At 36.7% G+C, this 18132-nt stretch overlaps 3 protein-coding genes across 3 annotated transcripts; 2 read left to right on the forward strand and 1 right to left on the reverse strand.

The window, feature by feature from the left end:
* Positions 1–2615: 2615 nt before the first annotated feature.
* Positions 2616–6706, reverse strand: eif4eb (eukaryotic translation initiation factor 4eb). Its single transcript, XM_079634896.1, has 7 exons — positions 6265–6706; positions 5309–5412; positions 5015–5110; positions 4843–4906; positions 4020–4133; positions 3773–3912; positions 2616–3525 (listed from the first exon to the last, which is right to left on the reverse strand). The coding sequence occupies exons 1-7, from the start codon at positions 6280–6282 to the stop codon at positions 3411–3413; spliced, it is 651 nt and encodes a 216-aa protein (XP_079491022.1). The 5' UTR covers positions 6283–6706; the 3' UTR covers positions 2616–3410.
* A 380-nt stretch (positions 6707–7086) lies between these two features.
* On the forward strand, positions 7087–9537 carry fam241a (family with sequence similarity 241 member A). Its single transcript, XM_079634897.1, has 2 exons — positions 7087–7334; positions 7828–9537. Exons 1-2 carry the CDS (start codon positions 7206–7208, stop codon positions 8119–8121), a joined length of 423 nt encoding a protein of 140 aa, XP_079491023.1. The 5' UTR covers positions 7087–7205; the 3' UTR covers positions 8122–9537.
* Positions 9538–10592: 1055 nt separating this feature from the next.
* Positions 10593–15952, forward strand: LOC307010326 (alcohol dehydrogenase 1-like). Its single transcript, XM_079634919.1, has 9 exons — positions 10593–10847; positions 11969–12070; positions 12152–12293; positions 13420–13507; positions 13588–13807; positions 14828–15088; positions 15209–15341; positions 15429–15567; positions 15667–15952. Exons 1-9 carry the CDS (start codon positions 10830–10832, stop codon positions 15695–15697), a joined length of 1134 nt encoding a protein of 377 aa, XP_079491045.1. The 5' UTR covers positions 10593–10829; the 3' UTR covers positions 15698–15952.
* The last annotated feature ends 2180 nt before the right edge of the window (positions 15953–18132 follow it).

Raw genomic sequence — 18132 nt, forward strand, 5'->3', positions numbered from 1 at the left:
ATTGACCATGAGCCACCAACGCTCAGCTTATTCATTGGCTGAAAAGTTCCAAACTGATTCCATGGCTAAGAAAGTTCCAAACTTCCACTGGCATTAATATCGGCACAAAAACTGCGACGGGAACTTCATGGAATGGGTTTCCATGGCCGAGCAGCTGCACGCAAGCCTCACATCACTGGACTCTGGAGAAGTGGACACATGTTCTGTGGAGTGACGAATCGCTCTTCTCTGTTTGGCAGTCTGATGGCCGAGTCTGGGTTTGGCAAAATGCAAGGTCCGTAAAGAACTGGAACGGAGATTGCAAGCCAGACCTTCTCATCCAACATCAGTGCCTGACCTCACAAATTCCCACAGAAACACTCCAAAATCTTGTGGAAAGCCTTCACAGAAGAGTGCAAGCTATTATAGCTGCAAGGGGGGCACACACACAGATTTCACAGGAAGTATATAATCAATCTAAAACTATTTTAAAAGGCATTTTTAAGTAAAGGCCAAAACGTATAATATGGCCTAATATTATATACTTTTTAACCAAAAATTTGTGTTGATTATAGTAAATTGAAAATTAAATATTTAGAGTTATATAGATAAAATCTCTCCCTACATACATATTGTATACTTCCATCACAGTAAAAAATGTTTGGCAAAAAACCCCAAGCCACATGCCAGAATTGCTGTAACAATGAAAATGCTTTCATGCTCTCTGATAGCTAGAGGCAAGAACAAACAAGTAATAAGACATGACTAGGCCTAAGAGCATCCTGCCTAGTGAATAACCATTTACTATGGTATTCAGAGGTTGGATATGGTTTAATGTCAAAGACATATGCCTGGTGGCTCTTTTCCTCTTTAGAGCGGTTGTATAATACCCTCACTGCCCATTTTAGTCTCACCGCAGTTCAGAGGTCTGACTGTTATTAGCTTTTCCTTCATGCGAGTCCTCTATTTTCAAAGACCCGACTTTCATCTCAGAGTATGTATCTATGCACACTTAAGTATTCAGACTACATGAAAAACAGATATCTAAATTAAGATTTCAACACTGCATAACTCCATCTGCTCGAGAGCGGTAATTGGTGAACAAACTGCGTGCTCCTCATTAGAGTTTTGTGAGGGTCACTAAGACTGATTCAAGGGTCTCTCATTAGAGATGCTAGAGGTGTGAAGTGAGGAAGCTCAAACAGCACATCAGAATGTCATCTCATTATCCTGCTGGCCAGTACCACATAAACATCCAGAAGACATCAAAATGATACTAAAAACTATTGACATCTGCAGCTTTATTAGTGACCCTGGATCGCAGCCATTAAAGCAGAATATTCTTTTAACGCTATCACAAAATGAGTTTTGTATTTGTCAAGTTTGATTTTGTCTGGGACCCTCCCACGTTGTTTGTTTGACTATTAAAGCATCTCTCTATCTACAGATCAAAGTATGTTGAAACGGCATTAAAATCATTATGTCACAGTAAAGTCACTAAACACAAAAAGATCACCCCGTAACGCAACAGAACATGCCACCAAAGTAAATGGTGACTCACTATAAAATAAGGTTTCGTTTTTTCTAACCAAAACTACATACAATTTAAATGTTTGGGACCATTAAGATTTAAAATAATAATAATAATAATAAATGCATTAATTTGATCAAAAGTGACAGTAAAGACATTAATAGTATTACAAAAGATTTCGATTGCAAATAAATGCTGATCTTTTGTGCATCACGGTTTTCACAAAAATATTAAGCAGCACAACTGTTTTAAACTTGGATAAGAATGCTTCTTGAGTAGCTAATCAGCATATTAAAATGATTTCTGAAGGATCATGTGACACTGAAGACTGTAGTAAAGATTCTGAAAATTCAGCTTTGCCATCATATGAATAAATGACATTTTAAAATATATTAAAGTAAAAAAGTTATTTTAAATTTTAATAATATTACCGGTAATGTGTTTTTGACCTTGGTGAACATAAGAGAATTCTTTCAACAACAAAAAAAAAAAACAGAACCACACAAATGCCTGTATTGATCACCTGTCCTTGAGATCGAATCTCAGATAATCTCAGTTTGAACACCATTTTGATTCTAAACAAAGTCCTAACAAATATTTATTTATTCTTTCTATGTTCCTGCAGTAACCTTTTGTACTTGCTCTAGCAGCCAGTGTCAGGTGACAAACTGGTTCAATATCATTCAGCACTGTTCAAAGTCTACTGCATGATACCTTAAACTTATTCTGAACTCTATGAATTCAGTTAAATAGACAGAAACTAATTTTGGATTCAGAAAAAACTGTGGCGGTGAGCACAATCAAGCTTTGCTCTGACACTAGACTGAGTGGTGATGGGTTGTGCATTACAGTGCACTGCAAACCTCCAGACAAAGACTGCAACCAAGGTTTATGTCTCGAAAGAAACTCATTGGTGATTAGATTATTGATTGTGAGAGTTCAAATCTGAATGTTAAACGTGTAGAGTTCACAAAAAAAGAAAGGTAGATAGATAGATCGGTCAACCTCTGTTACCTACTTTGGTGAGATTTGATGCTCTAATAAATAATGAAATGCCCATTAACATCCAGGATCACTGTGGTGATAAATACCAAGACGCCTGAAATAAATGTAATCGATATGAATATCTTTTATTTTCAGGGCCTATTTGATAATGCTGCTATCTTTTTGAGACGTCTTACATCCAGACAAGCAAAATTCTGTTACAGCATTGAAAGAAAGTCCCAGTTTACTGTTCTAATAAGGAATGTAAACTTATGATGCACAATATAAAAAACACTTCTTGAATTGCAAACCCCCAAATTTAATCATGTTAATGTTTAAAGATGGCAGATCTATGTAGATTAGCTTGATTACATGCGCTCAATGGCCAAATACCCTCTCAATTAAATGTTGAGGATTAATCTGAATAAATTAAAATGTTTATGTTCCATAGGCACTGAAGCAGCTGGATAAAAGAAGACAGACATTTCCTTTCCTCTGCCATTAAATAAATTGACAATTTCTTACCAAAAAAAAACATTAAATACTTAAATAACTCTGAACAAGACTTGCCAGGGGTAAACATTGAATGTGTTTTTTGAATACTAATTTTTTCTCAGCAAAACTGTGTAGTGATGTGTGAATGTTTGGTGGGAACATGTGTAGTGTAGCATAATAAAGAAGTAATACTTATAAAATGTGTTTGAATGTAATAAGCAACACTGTTATTTTTAAACTTTGTCTGTGCTGCAATCCTCATGTACATGCAGAAGCCCAGGAGTGTGTTTGTGAAGGGCTTTTGCAAAAAATGCACTTGCAGGGGTTTCATGGCAGTTTGAGTCCAGTCTTCTGTTTTTGCTGCTTTGGTTTTAAGTGGCAGAGAGAGAGGGAGAGGGAGAATTCAGGCCCTTGAAGATATTCAGACCACAAACTTGTTCTTAGTAGTGGAGCCACTCTTAGTGGCCGTGTCAGCATGAGACTGGTAGCCAATGGTCATATTCATAGGGATGCCTAACCGTTCCTTGTACACCTTCCTGCCAAACAAACACAATTGCACATTGTACCAGGTTGAGCATGTTTTTTATATCAAGGGTGCCCAATCCTGTTCCTGCAGATCTAACTTCCTGCAAAGTTCAGCTCGTGATGTGATCGAACACAACTGAACCAGCTAAGTAAGATCTTGAAGAACTTGATCATTACAGACAGGCATGTTGGATTTGAACTCTTGCAGGCATTAGGCACCCCTGATTTATATGTAGCATGAATGCATTAGAGTCTCACCCTATGTGCGTTATAGCATCTCTGTTCTCGTAATCAGATGTCCAGACTGCGATTTTATCGCCTTTCGCTCGGATATTGACTACAGCCCCGCACACTTCATCGCTGTAGTCGTCAAAGGTCTCACCGATGAGGCACAGAAGCTGTAGGAATGACACAGGTGAGTGTTTGAGAGTCAGGGCTACAGAAGCACATGCATTACTTGCGTGCATGTTGAGGGGGCGTTCAGTGACTAACTCAGAACTCTTACAGTTTCCAACCAAAAGCGGTCCAGGTCAAACTTCCTCTGCTGCTTGTTGAGAGTGATGAGCCAGCGGCCTCCTTTTTTATTCCTCTCATCCTCCCACATGGGCTCAATACCATCCTGCAACCCAAGCACAAACCAAAGTCCACATTAATCTGGAGTATCGAGTACACTACCGCTAGAAAACACCAAGCAACACTAAAGCAAAAATCTACTTTCAAAAAAGAATAAAAGTACAAAAACAATATTTTGCGAATGCTATGCTTTCGGCAACTGAGCCTTAAACTCCACCCTCCTTGGGTTACATTCCACTGGAGATCTCCACAAATAGAGCAACAATGTAAAAGTGCTCATAAAAAGGTAAAAGCTGACAGTTTGTGATTATTTGCAAAGTATTTTATTTGTTTTTCTTCTTTAAAAAAATACAGAACAACAAATGATAAGAATCTATGTAAATAAATAATGATAATTATTAAGTAACGTTAACTTGCACAGCATAAACTGCTGAACGTTTATTTTAAGATTTGGATTTCACTATATTTTTGGATTGCGTCTTTAAAGTCAATCCAAAAACTTGACTTAATCAAGTCATTGATTTAAGTTATAAAAGAACAGCACATCAGATAATTTGGCAGACAGCAACAGATGCTGAGTACAATTGATCAGTTATATTTTGATGCGGCTTAGCAATGAGTCAATTAGTTCTTGAAGTCTTGATCATGTGTTTTTATATATTGGGTAATATTTCACAGAGCTTTAATTTAAATATAATTTATACTTTTGGGTGAATTATCCAATAAATTACTTAGCAGTTATGAGGGAAGCCTACCTTGAAAAGAGAATAGTCACATCCTGACATCAAATAACTGGAGACCTGAATGTGGTTATAAAGCCTATAAAGAAGAGATTCATAAACTCAATTAAACTGGTCAAGTGGGGGCTTGGGGGAGTGAAATGTAGGCTATGCTCATCTTGGTAAAAAAAAAAAAAAAAGGTCTTACGCCCAAAAATCCTCTACTGTGTCAAATTTGGAGATCAGTCTGAGATTGGCCTGCCATGTTTTGCTCTTGTCATTTTTGAAGAACCATAAAGACCATCTTTAGGGGAAAAACAAAAATAACATCAACATTTTTACAGAATCTAGAAATCTAAAGAATACTCTTAAAGTATAAAATTACACAGAGGAAATATGTCATTTGTATATATTAAAAAACTAAAAAATATAATTAGAAACTAGTGTTTTATTGGAAATAACATTATGTGTCTCTAAAAACAAGCGCACTCATTCACTCGACCTGTTCTGTAGAGGATGTTTGATGTAGCTCTCAGGGCTGACAATCTCCTGATTGGTCTCTTCTGAGTTCTCCTCTTCACTCTTGCAAGAATTTGAGTTTATTTCCTGGGCAGGTCATTTTTAAAGATTAGTTTTGACCTAATACATTCCAGTTCACATCAAAGCAGCCAGTGTGAAGACGACACACACACACACACACACACACACACACACACACACACACACACACACACACACACTGTTGGACTTCTGTAGGCAATAATTATTTATTTAAAAATTATTTTCCATTATTTAAATTAAATAAAGCAAACAAAACAAAACAAAACTGATTCAACACCTGGGATCAATGCAATACCTGGTAGTTGAATGTGATTGTGCTGTATCTGCTGCAAGTCTGAGGACTGTGGTCACTGTTAGTTTTTCTTAACCTTAATTTAATCTAACCTGAGCTGTGTGAGAGAACTAGAAGTGTTTACAGTAATTCATTACTGTCATTCATTCAGATTTTAACAGCTGTGAATAAACTGTGATTTGACACAGCTTTCATGGTTTGATCCAGCATGGTGTCGTTACAATACAATTCACTTCACTTTCCTCATTCGCTGTCTTAGTTTTTGACAGCTGTGCTTTGACGAGCTCGCTTTCTTCCGGAAAGAAAATTAAACCAGTTTAAAATTGTGGCTACATGCATAAAGGGTAGTAGTGACGAACAGACATCTGGAAAAGCAATTAAGTCCCTTGCGTGACTGGAACAAGCCTTGTCAACTTTCAGTCAAACTTTTAGCCATACATTCAAACAAGCCGAAAAGCTTTTTAAAAGTTTACAAAGGATGGAATGTAAAAGTAATTTTAGCCTAAAACTAAGTATAAACCTATTGTTAAATGAAGGTCGCTTTGTAATTTAGCGTGAAAAGACAGGAAAGTGTAAAATAATATTTGTGAAGTTTATTCACTCACCGGCACCACCGTCGCCATTTTAAGTGAGTCGTTCACATCACAGGCCTCATAAGGGACGTTCACGCTTCACTTCAGTGCTTCGCTCTGATTGGCTGACAAAGTACTGAGAGCGAATCACATGCTGTGTCTCAAAACGGGACGCCTACCAAAAACAATGCGAACACGATTTGGCCATCTGGATGAATCATTAATTTGAATCGGTTCTTGAAAGTGAATTGATAAAGCCAGTTCACAAACGTTCACGAATCACAGTTCTTAAATAAACTCTTTGAACGGAGAAGCTCCTCATTTGTACATATAAGAAATAACTTAGGACGTGCCTGAGATGTTGATCCCCCCCCCAATATAATATGAATAAATCACAGATTGTATCTGGAAAAGTATAGCCTACGGTTTAACCGGAATATTAAAATGTGATTAGGCGTGACGTAAAAGGGCAACTGAATCGTTCTCAGTCGGTTTGTTTAAATGAGCTGTTCGAAAGAACCGACTGCATGTCGGCAATGACGCCCCCAAATTTTGTCTACGTAGTTGGCTTGCTAGGTTTTGACTTATTTTTTTACAGTCTATGGTTTTGACACACAGAGACTTCACTTCAATAACAGTATATATTTCTACTCCGGGTTTATTAATGAATAATTATACTATGAAACAGGCTAGACCTTATAAAAAGAAAGAAAATGTGGACTATTACATCTACATAATGGGCATATAATGTCTATGTGTATTTTTGTCATTATAATTGTAATAACAAACATAATACAATAATTTCCGCTATTTAGGATGATAAATCTTTTATTATGACTGCACCGTGAGTGACTCATGACGTCAGGATGTAACGTTATGTTGACAGCCAAAACCGGAAGTATCGCCAGTAGCCATCTGGTTCTCAGCCCCTCGGCCCTATCTCAGGTCAGCATTAATCTGTCTTTTTTAGGAATATGTCAAGTACTAATCGGATAGTAAATGATACGGAGGTACGTCATGGTGATGTCTTATGCGGGACGCGAGATCGAAGCGGGTGTCATTGCCAGCGCGAGCGTGCTGCTAGACCCACACACAGCGAACAGGTAAGACTGTCAGATCTCATACAGCTCTAACAATTTTGCATTTAAATATAATAATAATTTTTTTTAGACTTGCATGTGTGTTTATCTTCCTTCCTTTCACTTTTTACTCGGAAATGGCGGAATATTCTGTTATCTGTAACTTAAGACATTGCCCTGCCTCTCCCTTTCTTTATCAACAGCTTTCCACATCATACACAGCCTGCTCTATGAACAGTTGCTTTGCAATGTCACATTAATTAGGTATAACATAAGGCATTCAGTCTAATCTGTTAAGCATAAACAATATCTCTTTTTAGCTTACCATAACTAGCCTAAATAATAAACCTAAGTATACCAACTTGTTTTTTTGCCTGCCTATATATAGCTCGAGTACATATAAACACACTCCACAGACACTCTCACGCATGGATATGTGGTGTCACCTTACAGTATTTTCCACTTTCTGCTTTGTAAAACATTGTATAATTTAGTCAAACTCTGTCTTTGCTCTCAGAATGACCTCAGGGGAAGAGAAAGACCACATGAAGCCTCCGCAGCAGAGCCACAGGCAGCAGAAGGACCTGCGCCAGAGACTCCTTTGGTGGACGACTGTGAGAAGATGGGCACTCTGTTCGGGGAGCTCAATAAGTGTCTGAGGGGTCTTGGTTTCACCCAGCTTTACTTTGGAGAGAAGATTGTGGAGCCTGTGGTCGTGCTGGTCTTTTGGTTGCTGCTCTGGTTTCTTGGTATCCAAGCCCTCGGCCTTGTGGGAACTCTATGCATCGTCATCATTTATATTCAGAAATAACAGATGTCAATTGATAGACAGACAGATGAAGGTGCATTTGCCACTCACAGCCTCTGCCAGTGAAAGAGAGGAGTGACTTCTTTCTACAAAAAAAATGAGCTTGGTGAATGTCATTTGAACGTATTACCCAAACCGTATACTTGGATCTGTGCCGTTTGCCTTCTTTTTATCTGGGTATGTTCAAGAGGGTAAGTTATTAAAGATAATCAGAGGATCTACTTAATCTACTACAGGAATGATTCCTCCGGTCTGAGCGCAGGTGTGAACTGTGCATTATCTATAAATAGGTATTTGTGAAAAGCATGCTTCCCTTAAATATTTGCATCAACAAAATGGGTGCATATTGATATGCTGACTATCATTAGTTTTAAAGTAATGTTCAGGATAAAGAGCATAAATATAACCAGATTTTAATGACAGTTGTACATGCCAGTTGTATGGTCATTAAGATGACCATGGTACTGTTGTTGAATGTATTACTCTTATTTGCCCAGGTGTCAGTCCTGCGTTCTCTGCAATTGCACTAGAGGGCAACCTTCCTCATCTTCCCCTTGGGAAATATACCAGGGAATAATAATCCTTCTGTGTTAACTTGAATGTGTTAATACTACTGCATGTGAAATGTTCTGGGGCTGCTGGGATATTTTTGTGTTTCCTCTGACAGTATGAATTAAATCAAATGCTCCAAAAGTCTGAGCAGAGGAAGACTCTGTTTCAAAACCAAACCTCTCGTGAGAAAAGACCTACGTTATGCACTGTATATTCCTATTGGGCATTCTTATTAGTTGATTTTACTTTAATCTGCTCATGTTCATTTCAAAAATTCATGTTACAATATCTGTATCAATGAAATCAAAGGATAATTTCTTAAGCGTAAAATATTTAGTATGCAAGTTTTGCACCAATAGAATGTTTTGTATGACCCATATTCAGGATGAGAAATATGAAAATGCCAGTTTTTATTGCACTTATGTGTTTTCTTACATTTTAAGATTATTGAATGAACTCTAACTTTTTAAGCAAAGCCAAGCTGCTCTTTATGTAACTGTGAATATCTTTGCAAGATGACATCATTTCATATTCTTGAAAATCATGTTTGAATATGATTATTTTTGGTACTGATTAAAAAAAAGCTTTGGTTGGTATGTAATATTACAATTCATAATTGCTGATACAATGCCAACACTTTGCTCTTACAGTATGTATCTGATTCTTTTCAGTGTTAATCAGCATCTTCTGTGCCATAATTTCATTGCACCTACATATCATTTACTGTATGCCACAATGCTGTATTTTTGGGTGGTGGTGGGAGTAATACTTTGATTCATTTAATTTGAAATAATTGCTTTTTATATTTCACATCTTTCTGCAATGTAAGGGAGCTTTAAAACTGGGTTATCACAATAAAAATTATCATGGTTTAAAATAATTTGTTTTATTGCTTTTTCCCCAATGAAATCCACAAAATCCATCTGGGCTGTGTTTCCAAAAAGTACATTGCTTTTGGGAAGCCCTATATTTAAAGCGAGAAGGTTAACAATATATTATTATTACAAATCTTTAGAACTTAAGCAAATATTAATTGAAAAGTATAAAAAAAAATTGAAGAGGATGAAGATGTCCACATTTTTTCATTTAGTACTGCCCTTAAGAAGATACTTACACGTTTCCCAGATGACAAAATATGTACAATTTACCTTGATCATCAAATTCAAAAAGCTTAACACATCGTGTTTCCCATTGGAGCATCAGAGAATGTTTGAACCTTTTTTTAATAGTTGTGTTTGAGTCCCTCAATTGACCTCTGTGTGAAAAAACGTATCTCAAGATCATGTAGTCATTATTGGAAAGGGTTCAAATATGCAAAAGATGCTGGAAAACTGAAGAATTTGCTAGACCTGAAGGATTTTATTTTTCTGAAGGACATTGAGCAGTTTAACTTCTCAGGACAAACAAGGAACTCAAGAACAATTGTGGATCAGCCAGGTAACGACACTTTTGAACGTTTAAACCTTTGAATGGGGTCATTTTTATAAATTCAGCTTTTTTATTTGTCTTGTGGACTAAATGTAAACATCTTTTGTGTAACACATCTAATTCAGGACAGTACTAAATAAAAAAATAGCATGCATTTTGTATGATCCCTCTTATTTTGTTATTGATATTTCACTGGTTCTGGCCATCCTTCTGTTAGACTGTCTCACAAATGAATTGGGTTGAATAGATGTCAGCTGTAACATTTAAGTACACAATTAGATAATACCAATTTAGGTCAACCATTGACCAGTGTCGCATTAGAAAAGAAAAAACACTTAAGCAAAACATGGTCAGTGAACTATAGTGTGAGTAAACACTAGTAAAAAACAAAAAAAATATATATCTGGTGTCTGAATAAATTCTGGTCTTAAATACATATGTGTATATACACACACACATATATATATATATATATATATATAGAGAGAGAGAGAGAGAGAGAGAGTTATAGTTAATGATATGTTCATTTTAGTTCAGTGAGAGAGAGAGAGAGAGAGAGAGAGAGAGAGAGAGAGAGAGAGAGAGAGAGAGAGAGAGTTATAGTTAATGATATTTTCATTTTAGTTCAGTAAAAGAGAGGGAGAGAAATTGCTTCATCTAGAGTATAAAAGCGAGTGCCAAAGATTCTCTTTCTCTCTTTGCATTCATCTCAGCAACGACTACATTGGGAAATGGCCACTGCAGGGAAGGTTCGTAAACTTGTCTTTTAGTTGCTTTTCATTTGTGCTGCAGAGCAGTTAATGCATTTTTAATATGACTTCAGTCCCTTTATACCTTTACGCTCATTTCCATTGATCTATTGATGAGGAAAAATTTACAATGCAAATACATCTGCAAATAAGATTATATTTGATCAATTTAATGCCAAAGTTTTAATAAGACTCTCATTAGACTGTTTTCGGTGCTTTAAGCCAGGTTTAAGCCAAAAACTGGCTAAAATATGTAAGATCAATGCCTCGTATAAAATGCACATAATGTAAAACTTGTGTATGATATGCTGCAATGCAATATTGACTTGCTGCATTGCTAATAATAATAAAACGGTGTATAAAGACTAGCCTATATATAGATATATAGATATAAAGGTGAAACTCAAAAAATCTGAATATCGTGCAAAAGTTCATTTATTTCAGTAATTCAACTTAAAGGGTGAAACTAATATATTATACAAGCTCATTACATGCAAAGTGAGATATTTCAAGCCTTTATTTGTTATGATTTTGATGATTATGCTTACAGCTATGAAAACCCCAAATTCAAAATTAGAATATTGTGAAAAGGTGAACATTTGACAATATCTCACTTTGCATGTAATGAGTCTACATAATATATTAGTTTCACCTTTAAGTTGAATTACTGAAATTAACTTTTGCACGATATTCTACTTTTTTCGAGTTTCACCTGTGTGTGTGTGTGTGTGTATATATATATATATATGAGATTTAGATGTCACATGTAAAACTGAGGTGACAAATGTACATCATAAAGAATGCTATTTTTTTCTTCTGGATTTTATTGGTCCTTCTGCCAGTTTTCTGTCAAATGGAAACTATAAACCATGCTAAAACTACAAAAATGTGCTCTGGCAATTTCATTGGGTTAATATTTATCTGCTATTGTGAAATTTGTGGCTCTAAAAACAGATGTTTCATGTTTCCATTGGCTTAAGCCAAACAGCTGGACAACCTCCAACTACAGTTAGAGAGTGTAGATCATGCAAGCGCTCAAGTTCAGCAGTTATATAATCATCAGTAGTCAACCATTAAATATCTATAAAGCATGCTGAACCGATCTCTTCTTTCTGCCAAAGGTGATCAAATGTCGGGCTGCCGTTGCCTGGGAGGCCAATGCTCCCCTGATGATGGAGGAAATAGAAGTCGCCCCACCTCAAGAAGGAGAAATACGAATCAAGGTGGGAAATGCCCCATGCAAGTTGTACAATCAGTACTGTGATATCGTTAACTTATTAAAACGTTTTTCTCCTGTCTTGAAGGTTGTAGCTACAGGTGTGTGTCACACTGACCTCTACCACCTGTTTGAAGGGAAAGACAAGCGAGGTTTTCCCACAGTGCTGGGACATGAGGGCGCTGGTGTGGTGGAGAGTGTTGGACCTGGAGTCACTGATTTCAAACCAGGTCATTAACTACAACTAGATTTTAACAATGTCTGTCCATGTATTTATTTCTCCTTTCAAGTCACCATGAAATAAAAATGTATGTTGCATTATTTATTAAAAATGATTTATCCGTGCACACCATTATCATTATTTTTTAAATGCATATGCAATCTTCATGACGTCTGTCTCGTCGGAGGGTGCCACTAATCCTCCAACTACAGCGTTCAGATCTGCCTTTATTAATAACATCCACTTCCACTTAATCAATTGGATCAGGACGAAATCCAGTCTCGCCCTATACATTTTCTCTCATTCCAGAAGCCGTTCACTTGGTTATAGGCTACGTCACATTAGGGAAGAAAAGACTATCGCAACTTCCGTTTCATGCCTACTTTAAAAGTATAGTTTAGGCTACTCAAAATTAAACATCTGTGCCATCATTTAATCACCCTAATGTTTTTTTTTATATTTTCAATGAATCGGTTCATCTGGTTCGCAAACCCGTATAACTGATTTGTTCATGAATAAAATGGGTGCGTCTCAATCAGCTAGTGTAGTAGGCTAGTCAGGACACTGATCAGGGAATCGGACATTTTAAGGGCTGTCACAATCACAAAATCCTTCCAGTGCACTGAAACTCCCTAAAAAGTCCCACAATGCACTGTGAAAACCAGGTAGTATCGATTATCATTACTAAAGCATGAAACATAAATCCCGGTAGATATAAAAAAAACTAAAAAAAAACTTAGGCCTATTTAATTACATTCATCGCTAGGTATTGAACGTAATCTAGCTAACATTTATAATTTATTTACAGCTGAAATTTTGCACGTGTATATGTAACAAGCAAAGTATTTATCATTAGGCCTATGTAGCTACTTTAAATAACATTAAAAAATAATGTCAGAAAGATGTTGTTCATAAATGCCAGGAGTGATGGTCTACAATGAGGACGTTGTCATGTCACAGGAAATCGGTCATCAGTGTCCCAATGTGCAGTGAGCCAGAGTCATACTGTCCTTTACAGTGCCCGAATTCATGTACACTATACACTGATTCACTTCCTACGAAGCTAGGGAGCTGATTGAGATCCATTCTTTATGCAAGTAAAATAAATGAATACATCTGTATATTGTGTTGAACAGGTGATACGGTCATTCCACTCTTCATCTCTCAGTGTGGAGAATGCAGATTCTGCAAGTGTCCAAAAACAAACCTGTGTGACCGCAGCTGGTGAGAAAAAAACAAAACACAAAACAACGTTTTAAACATACTTATTTTCTTGCTTTTTAGAATTTTTTTCTCTCTGACAGGACAAGTAATTATCACGACATCATGTCTGATCCCAAATCACGTCTTACTTGCCGTGGTCAGCCCATCTTGCAGTTCATGGGCACCAGTACCTTCTCTGAGTACACTGTCATGAACCAGATTGCTGTGGCAAAGATTCAGGATGATGCTCCACTCGACCGCGTGTGCCTGCTCGGCTGTGGCATCGCTACTGGTTATGGAGCTGCTGTCAACACAGCTGGGGTGTGTATAGATGTTGTGTGTATTCAAGAAGTGTTTGGATACTTAAGCCACACTTTACTGAATGTCTTTGCTTTATATAACAAAATGTTGAATTCAAGGGTCATTCATTTTAAAGAGAAAGAGCACAAGCATACTTCAAGAAAAACTATTTATAAAGACAAACATTAAAAGTTAATGTCAGCTGTGATGATAAGATCTTTATTTTAAACAATTGCAGTTAATATTGAGTAATTTAGGCCTATAGTCTTACAGATAGGGATTAGATTAATTCAAATTAAAATCTGCATCTTGAGACAAAATAATGGCACTGACATATTTTAAGATTTGTCAGTGCAAGTTGCTTTCAGTTAAAACAGTTTTAACATTTTAGTCTGGGACTAGGCTGAAGCCTTATCTGTGAAACCAGGGTTTATAGATTTTAAACACAAGATTAACATATTTACTTAAGATTTTAAGTTAATATTTCAATAATTTAACAACATATTCAAGAGCAAGGTTCTCTGATGTCTGTTAATGGTCACATGATATGCAGGTAAACCGATAAAATACTTAATTTCTTAGTGTTTTCAGTGAAGTTTTTTATTTTGAATATTTGTATTATTTTCATTTTAAAGATTTCATAAATGATTAACAGTTCATTAACTCACAAACCCCCCATGCGCTCGCTAACGTCAGTCATTACAGAATGAATCAGTGTGTTGGTTAAGTGAATAATTCAATGGCTCATTCATAAATAGCTAATTTCCACGGATGCGCCCTCCAGAAGTCGCATTTGTTGGCCTCGTAAATGAACGCTTTATCTTCTAGACAACACTATAAATAAAATGTAGGTAGATCTAATTCCAGATGATCACTTATTTCATAATTTCGCCCAGCCCTAAAACTTTTTAAAGCACTAAGGCATTAAAAAATTCATACATTTTAAGGGTGACTAAAGTGTCCAAATAATTTTTGTGACTTGAATAGTAAGGTGAATGTTGAGATGCATAACAATAGTGATTTGTTTGTGTTTGTGTGAAGGTTACACCAGGCTCTGTGTGTGCAGTGTTTGGACTGGGTGCAGTAGGTCTGGCTGCAGTCATGGGCTGTAAAAACGCTGGAGCCTCTCGCATCTTTGCTGTGGATATTAATGAACAGAAGTTTGAGAAGGCAAAAGTCTTTGGAGCCACTGATTTCCTGAATCCAAAAGCATATAATAAACCAATTTCTGAAGTACTGGCAGAAATGACCAATGGAGGAGTGGACTTCTCACTCGAGTGTGTGGGAAACACTGAAGTAATGGTAAGACCTCACTGACACGTATTCTAGACTGTATGTAAAAACCTGCATTTATTTACTTATTTAAAAGCTTTCAGTACTTGCAATCTTTCTGTGTGTGAATGAATGCGTCCTTGACCTCAGAGGAACGCACTGGAGTCGTGTGTTAAAGGCTGGGGTGTGAGTGTTATCGTTGGATGGACTGATGTGAAGGACTTTTCTGCACGACCAATTCAGCTCATATCTGGAAAAACCTGGAAAGGATCTCTGTTTGGTGGTAAGCATGCTGTCAGTTAATGCTTTCAGAGAAGGAACTTGAGTACATGCCTGTGCATACAGTACATTCGTTTTTGTTTACGTAAAGGTTTTAAGAGCAAGGACTCTGTTCCAAAACTGGTTCAAGACTACATGTCTGGCAAAATAAAGCTTGACGAGTTTATAACACACAAAATGAGTCTGGAGCAGGTCAACGATGCCATCAATCTCATGAAGACTGGACAATGGTAAAAAAAAAATTCACTCTCAACTTTCCGTGTCTGAGGTTAATTTAGGAAAAAACATTTGCATTAACATAGTACTAACATTTGTTTTCTATCTTACAGCATTCGGTCCGTCCTGAATATATCCAAATGAGAAGCAAATCATCTTCACCCAATCATATTCTAGGCCACGGTTATATTCCCTTTATTCTCTTCTCCCTCTCAATATTTGAGTAACAGCTGGGTAACCAGCTTCAAGTAAGAGCTTCAAGGATTCTCTTTAATAGCATTTTCCAGACCACAGCTTTATGAAGTGAGTCACAAGTGCATGTAAACGTTGATGTTTAGCATCAAAAACTTCTATTCATCTGCAAGGCAAAATAGTTCTGAGAAGTTTTGCAAGAAAATGTTATCTGTGGTAAATAAAAAAGAGACAAGCATGTAAATCATTTCAAGTGGTTTTGTGTAACCAATTTATGATGCCGTCAAAATAGTTTATTTCTCTCCTCTAAGCCAGACTCTCCAGCATTTGTCTGTCTCGCTTGCATAATAATCATGGGAATGTTGGGAAGCACCCAAATATTTGCAGCTGCAACCCTGAAGCTTGAACTCATAACCTGCCAAACTGATCCAAACACTGATACACATGTTAAATACTTTACAGCATGTCTTTCTCAAATGATTTTTTTCATATCTGTCTGTCTTGGGTGGTCAATTCAGTGTCAACTTGTAGAGAAACCATTTTTCCAGACTCTTCTAAAAATGTTTAAGACAAACTGATGGAAATCGATTGCTCAGATTGTATGCAGACATGCTCAATGGCAGTTTATCATACTCAAACTATTTCTGAAAGGTTTAGATAAAACTAAAGGTATGAACCTAAAGTTAAATGATGTGAAAACCAGCAGCAATAATTCAATACACGAACTGCTTGGACGACACTATAAATGTTTTTCAGCTGCTTTTGACTATATTTTATCTGACTTTTTTTTTTTTTACTTCAATCCATTTCTTTGTGATAATTGCAGGAGATTCACCTTTCATTTTAAAAGGTTATATAATAGAGCAAAATAAAGGAGAAAATATACTTTAATCCAGCTTGCAAACTGAAATGTATCTGCATCAAACCAACACGTTTGCAACTGCTTTTCAGGCTTTTACATTGCTCTTTAAGTGGCAATGATCAGAAAATAATTAAACCATTTGTACTCAACCTAATGTTTCCTCTAGGTGTTCACAGGCACATTCTCACTCAAAGATCAATTTAATTGGACCTTATGAACACTGGAACAAGTTCATGAAAAACATTTGTACAATGTTCAATAACGTTACAAGGCACTCTTTCAGCACTGAAGAGTTTTCATATATCCATCATAATTTGATAAGATTAAAGAATTTGTACCAAACAAACACAGTATTGAGCCAGACATACAAATATACTGAAGCAAACTGAGACAGCAAACCTCACACAGCCGATACGTTTGATACTTTTAAGGTAATTAATTTGTGGACCCTCTGAGCAAATGCAACTGTTTTCACATATTAATGGACATTTAAAAAATCCACAAGAACTGCTGTATCACAAGATGCTTGCTTTGGTGTAGCCACACCTCAGTCCTCATCAGTGTTGGGGGTATAGTAACATGAGTTACGTAATCTGATTACTTTTTTTCAAGTAGTTAATAAAGTAAAGCATTACTTTTACATTTACAACAAAATATCTGAGTTACATTTTCAAATAACTAATGCAAGTTACTTTGTTTTCCCATTTATTGACTGACACCTCCTCTCCTGTCCCCATGTGTTTGTTGTTGAATGAGTGTTAATTCAACTTTCTTCTCTCTTCTTCTGCAATCCAGAATGGCAGCACAGCTGAAAGGTTTGTTCTCTATAGCTACTGTACAAACGTGAATTTGCATTTCCTCCATCCTGTGAATAATTTGATGTGTATTTGCCAAAAATAGAACCAAACAAACAAACAAGGCCAGCCCAGGTGAAAAAAAGGCAACGCAATGTAACAATGTTTCAAGTTACACAATATTGTAACACATTGCTTTTAAAACTTTCCCCAACACTGCTTTTTCACCACATGAAGACATTTGATAAAACAAGGACAGCTTGATGAGTGTTTGCAATCTCTGCAGGTCTGATTACATCACGCAATGCTCGTATCAATCAGAATGTGTCTTTTTGACAGGATGTTACTCACAGTTTTTGAATGCATTGACCACAGTAGCTTAACCACAGAGAAACCATTAGCCTGGGCATGTTTCTGAGTGATGTTCCCTAGGTTACGATACCAGAGCCCAGACTTCGCTAGACACAAGACAGCAACAAACCACCTCAGATCACATCACAGACATCCCGCTGTGCAAGTCTGCCCTCTAAAGGTCATTAGTGTACATCACATCAGACAAATATACTGTAATAGTGTACACCAGAAAGGTCATCAACACTGCTGCTGGGGACCCAGGGAGTGACTCAATCAGCTCCCATAGCTTCCGAGGTTGTGAATCAGTTTATTAAAAAAAAAGAAAATGCGGGCACTGGAAAGGACATTAAAGACACTGGCTCGGTCACATTGGGACA

This window comes from Phoxinus phoxinus (assembly GCF_949152265.1).
Source record: "Phoxinus phoxinus genome assembly, chromosome: 14".
Classification (NCBI taxonomy): Eukaryota; Metazoa; Chordata; class Actinopteri; order Cypriniformes; family Leuciscidae; genus Phoxinus; species Phoxinus phoxinus.

Coding starts and splice junctions, on each gene's coding strand:
- fam241a (XM_079634897.1), top strand. CDS start 7,206: ATGTCAAGTACTAATCGGATAGTAAATGATACGGAGGTACGTCATGGT. Junction 7,335..7,827: donor GACCCACACACAGCGAACAG/GTAAGACTGTCA, acceptor CTTTGCTCTCAG/AATGACCTCAGGGGAAGAGA.
- eif4eb (XM_079634896.1), bottom strand. Junction 4,907..5,014: donor ACAGTAGAGGATTTTTGGGC/GTAAGACCTTTT, acceptor TCTTCTTTATAG/GCTTTATAACCACATTCAGG. Junction 4,134..4,842: donor GTGACTATTCTCTTTTCAAG/GTAGGCTTCCCT, acceptor CTTGGGTTGCAG/GATGGTATTGAGCCCATGTG.
- LOC307010326 (XM_079634919.1), top strand. Junction 13,808..14,827: donor CTGCTGTCAACACAGCTGGG/GTGTGTATAGAT, acceptor GTTTGTGTGAAG/GTTACACCAGGCTCTGTGTG. Junction 15,342..15,428: donor GAAAGGATCTCTGTTTGGTG/GTAAGCATGCTG, acceptor GTTTACGTAAAG/GTTTTAAGAGCAAGGACTCT.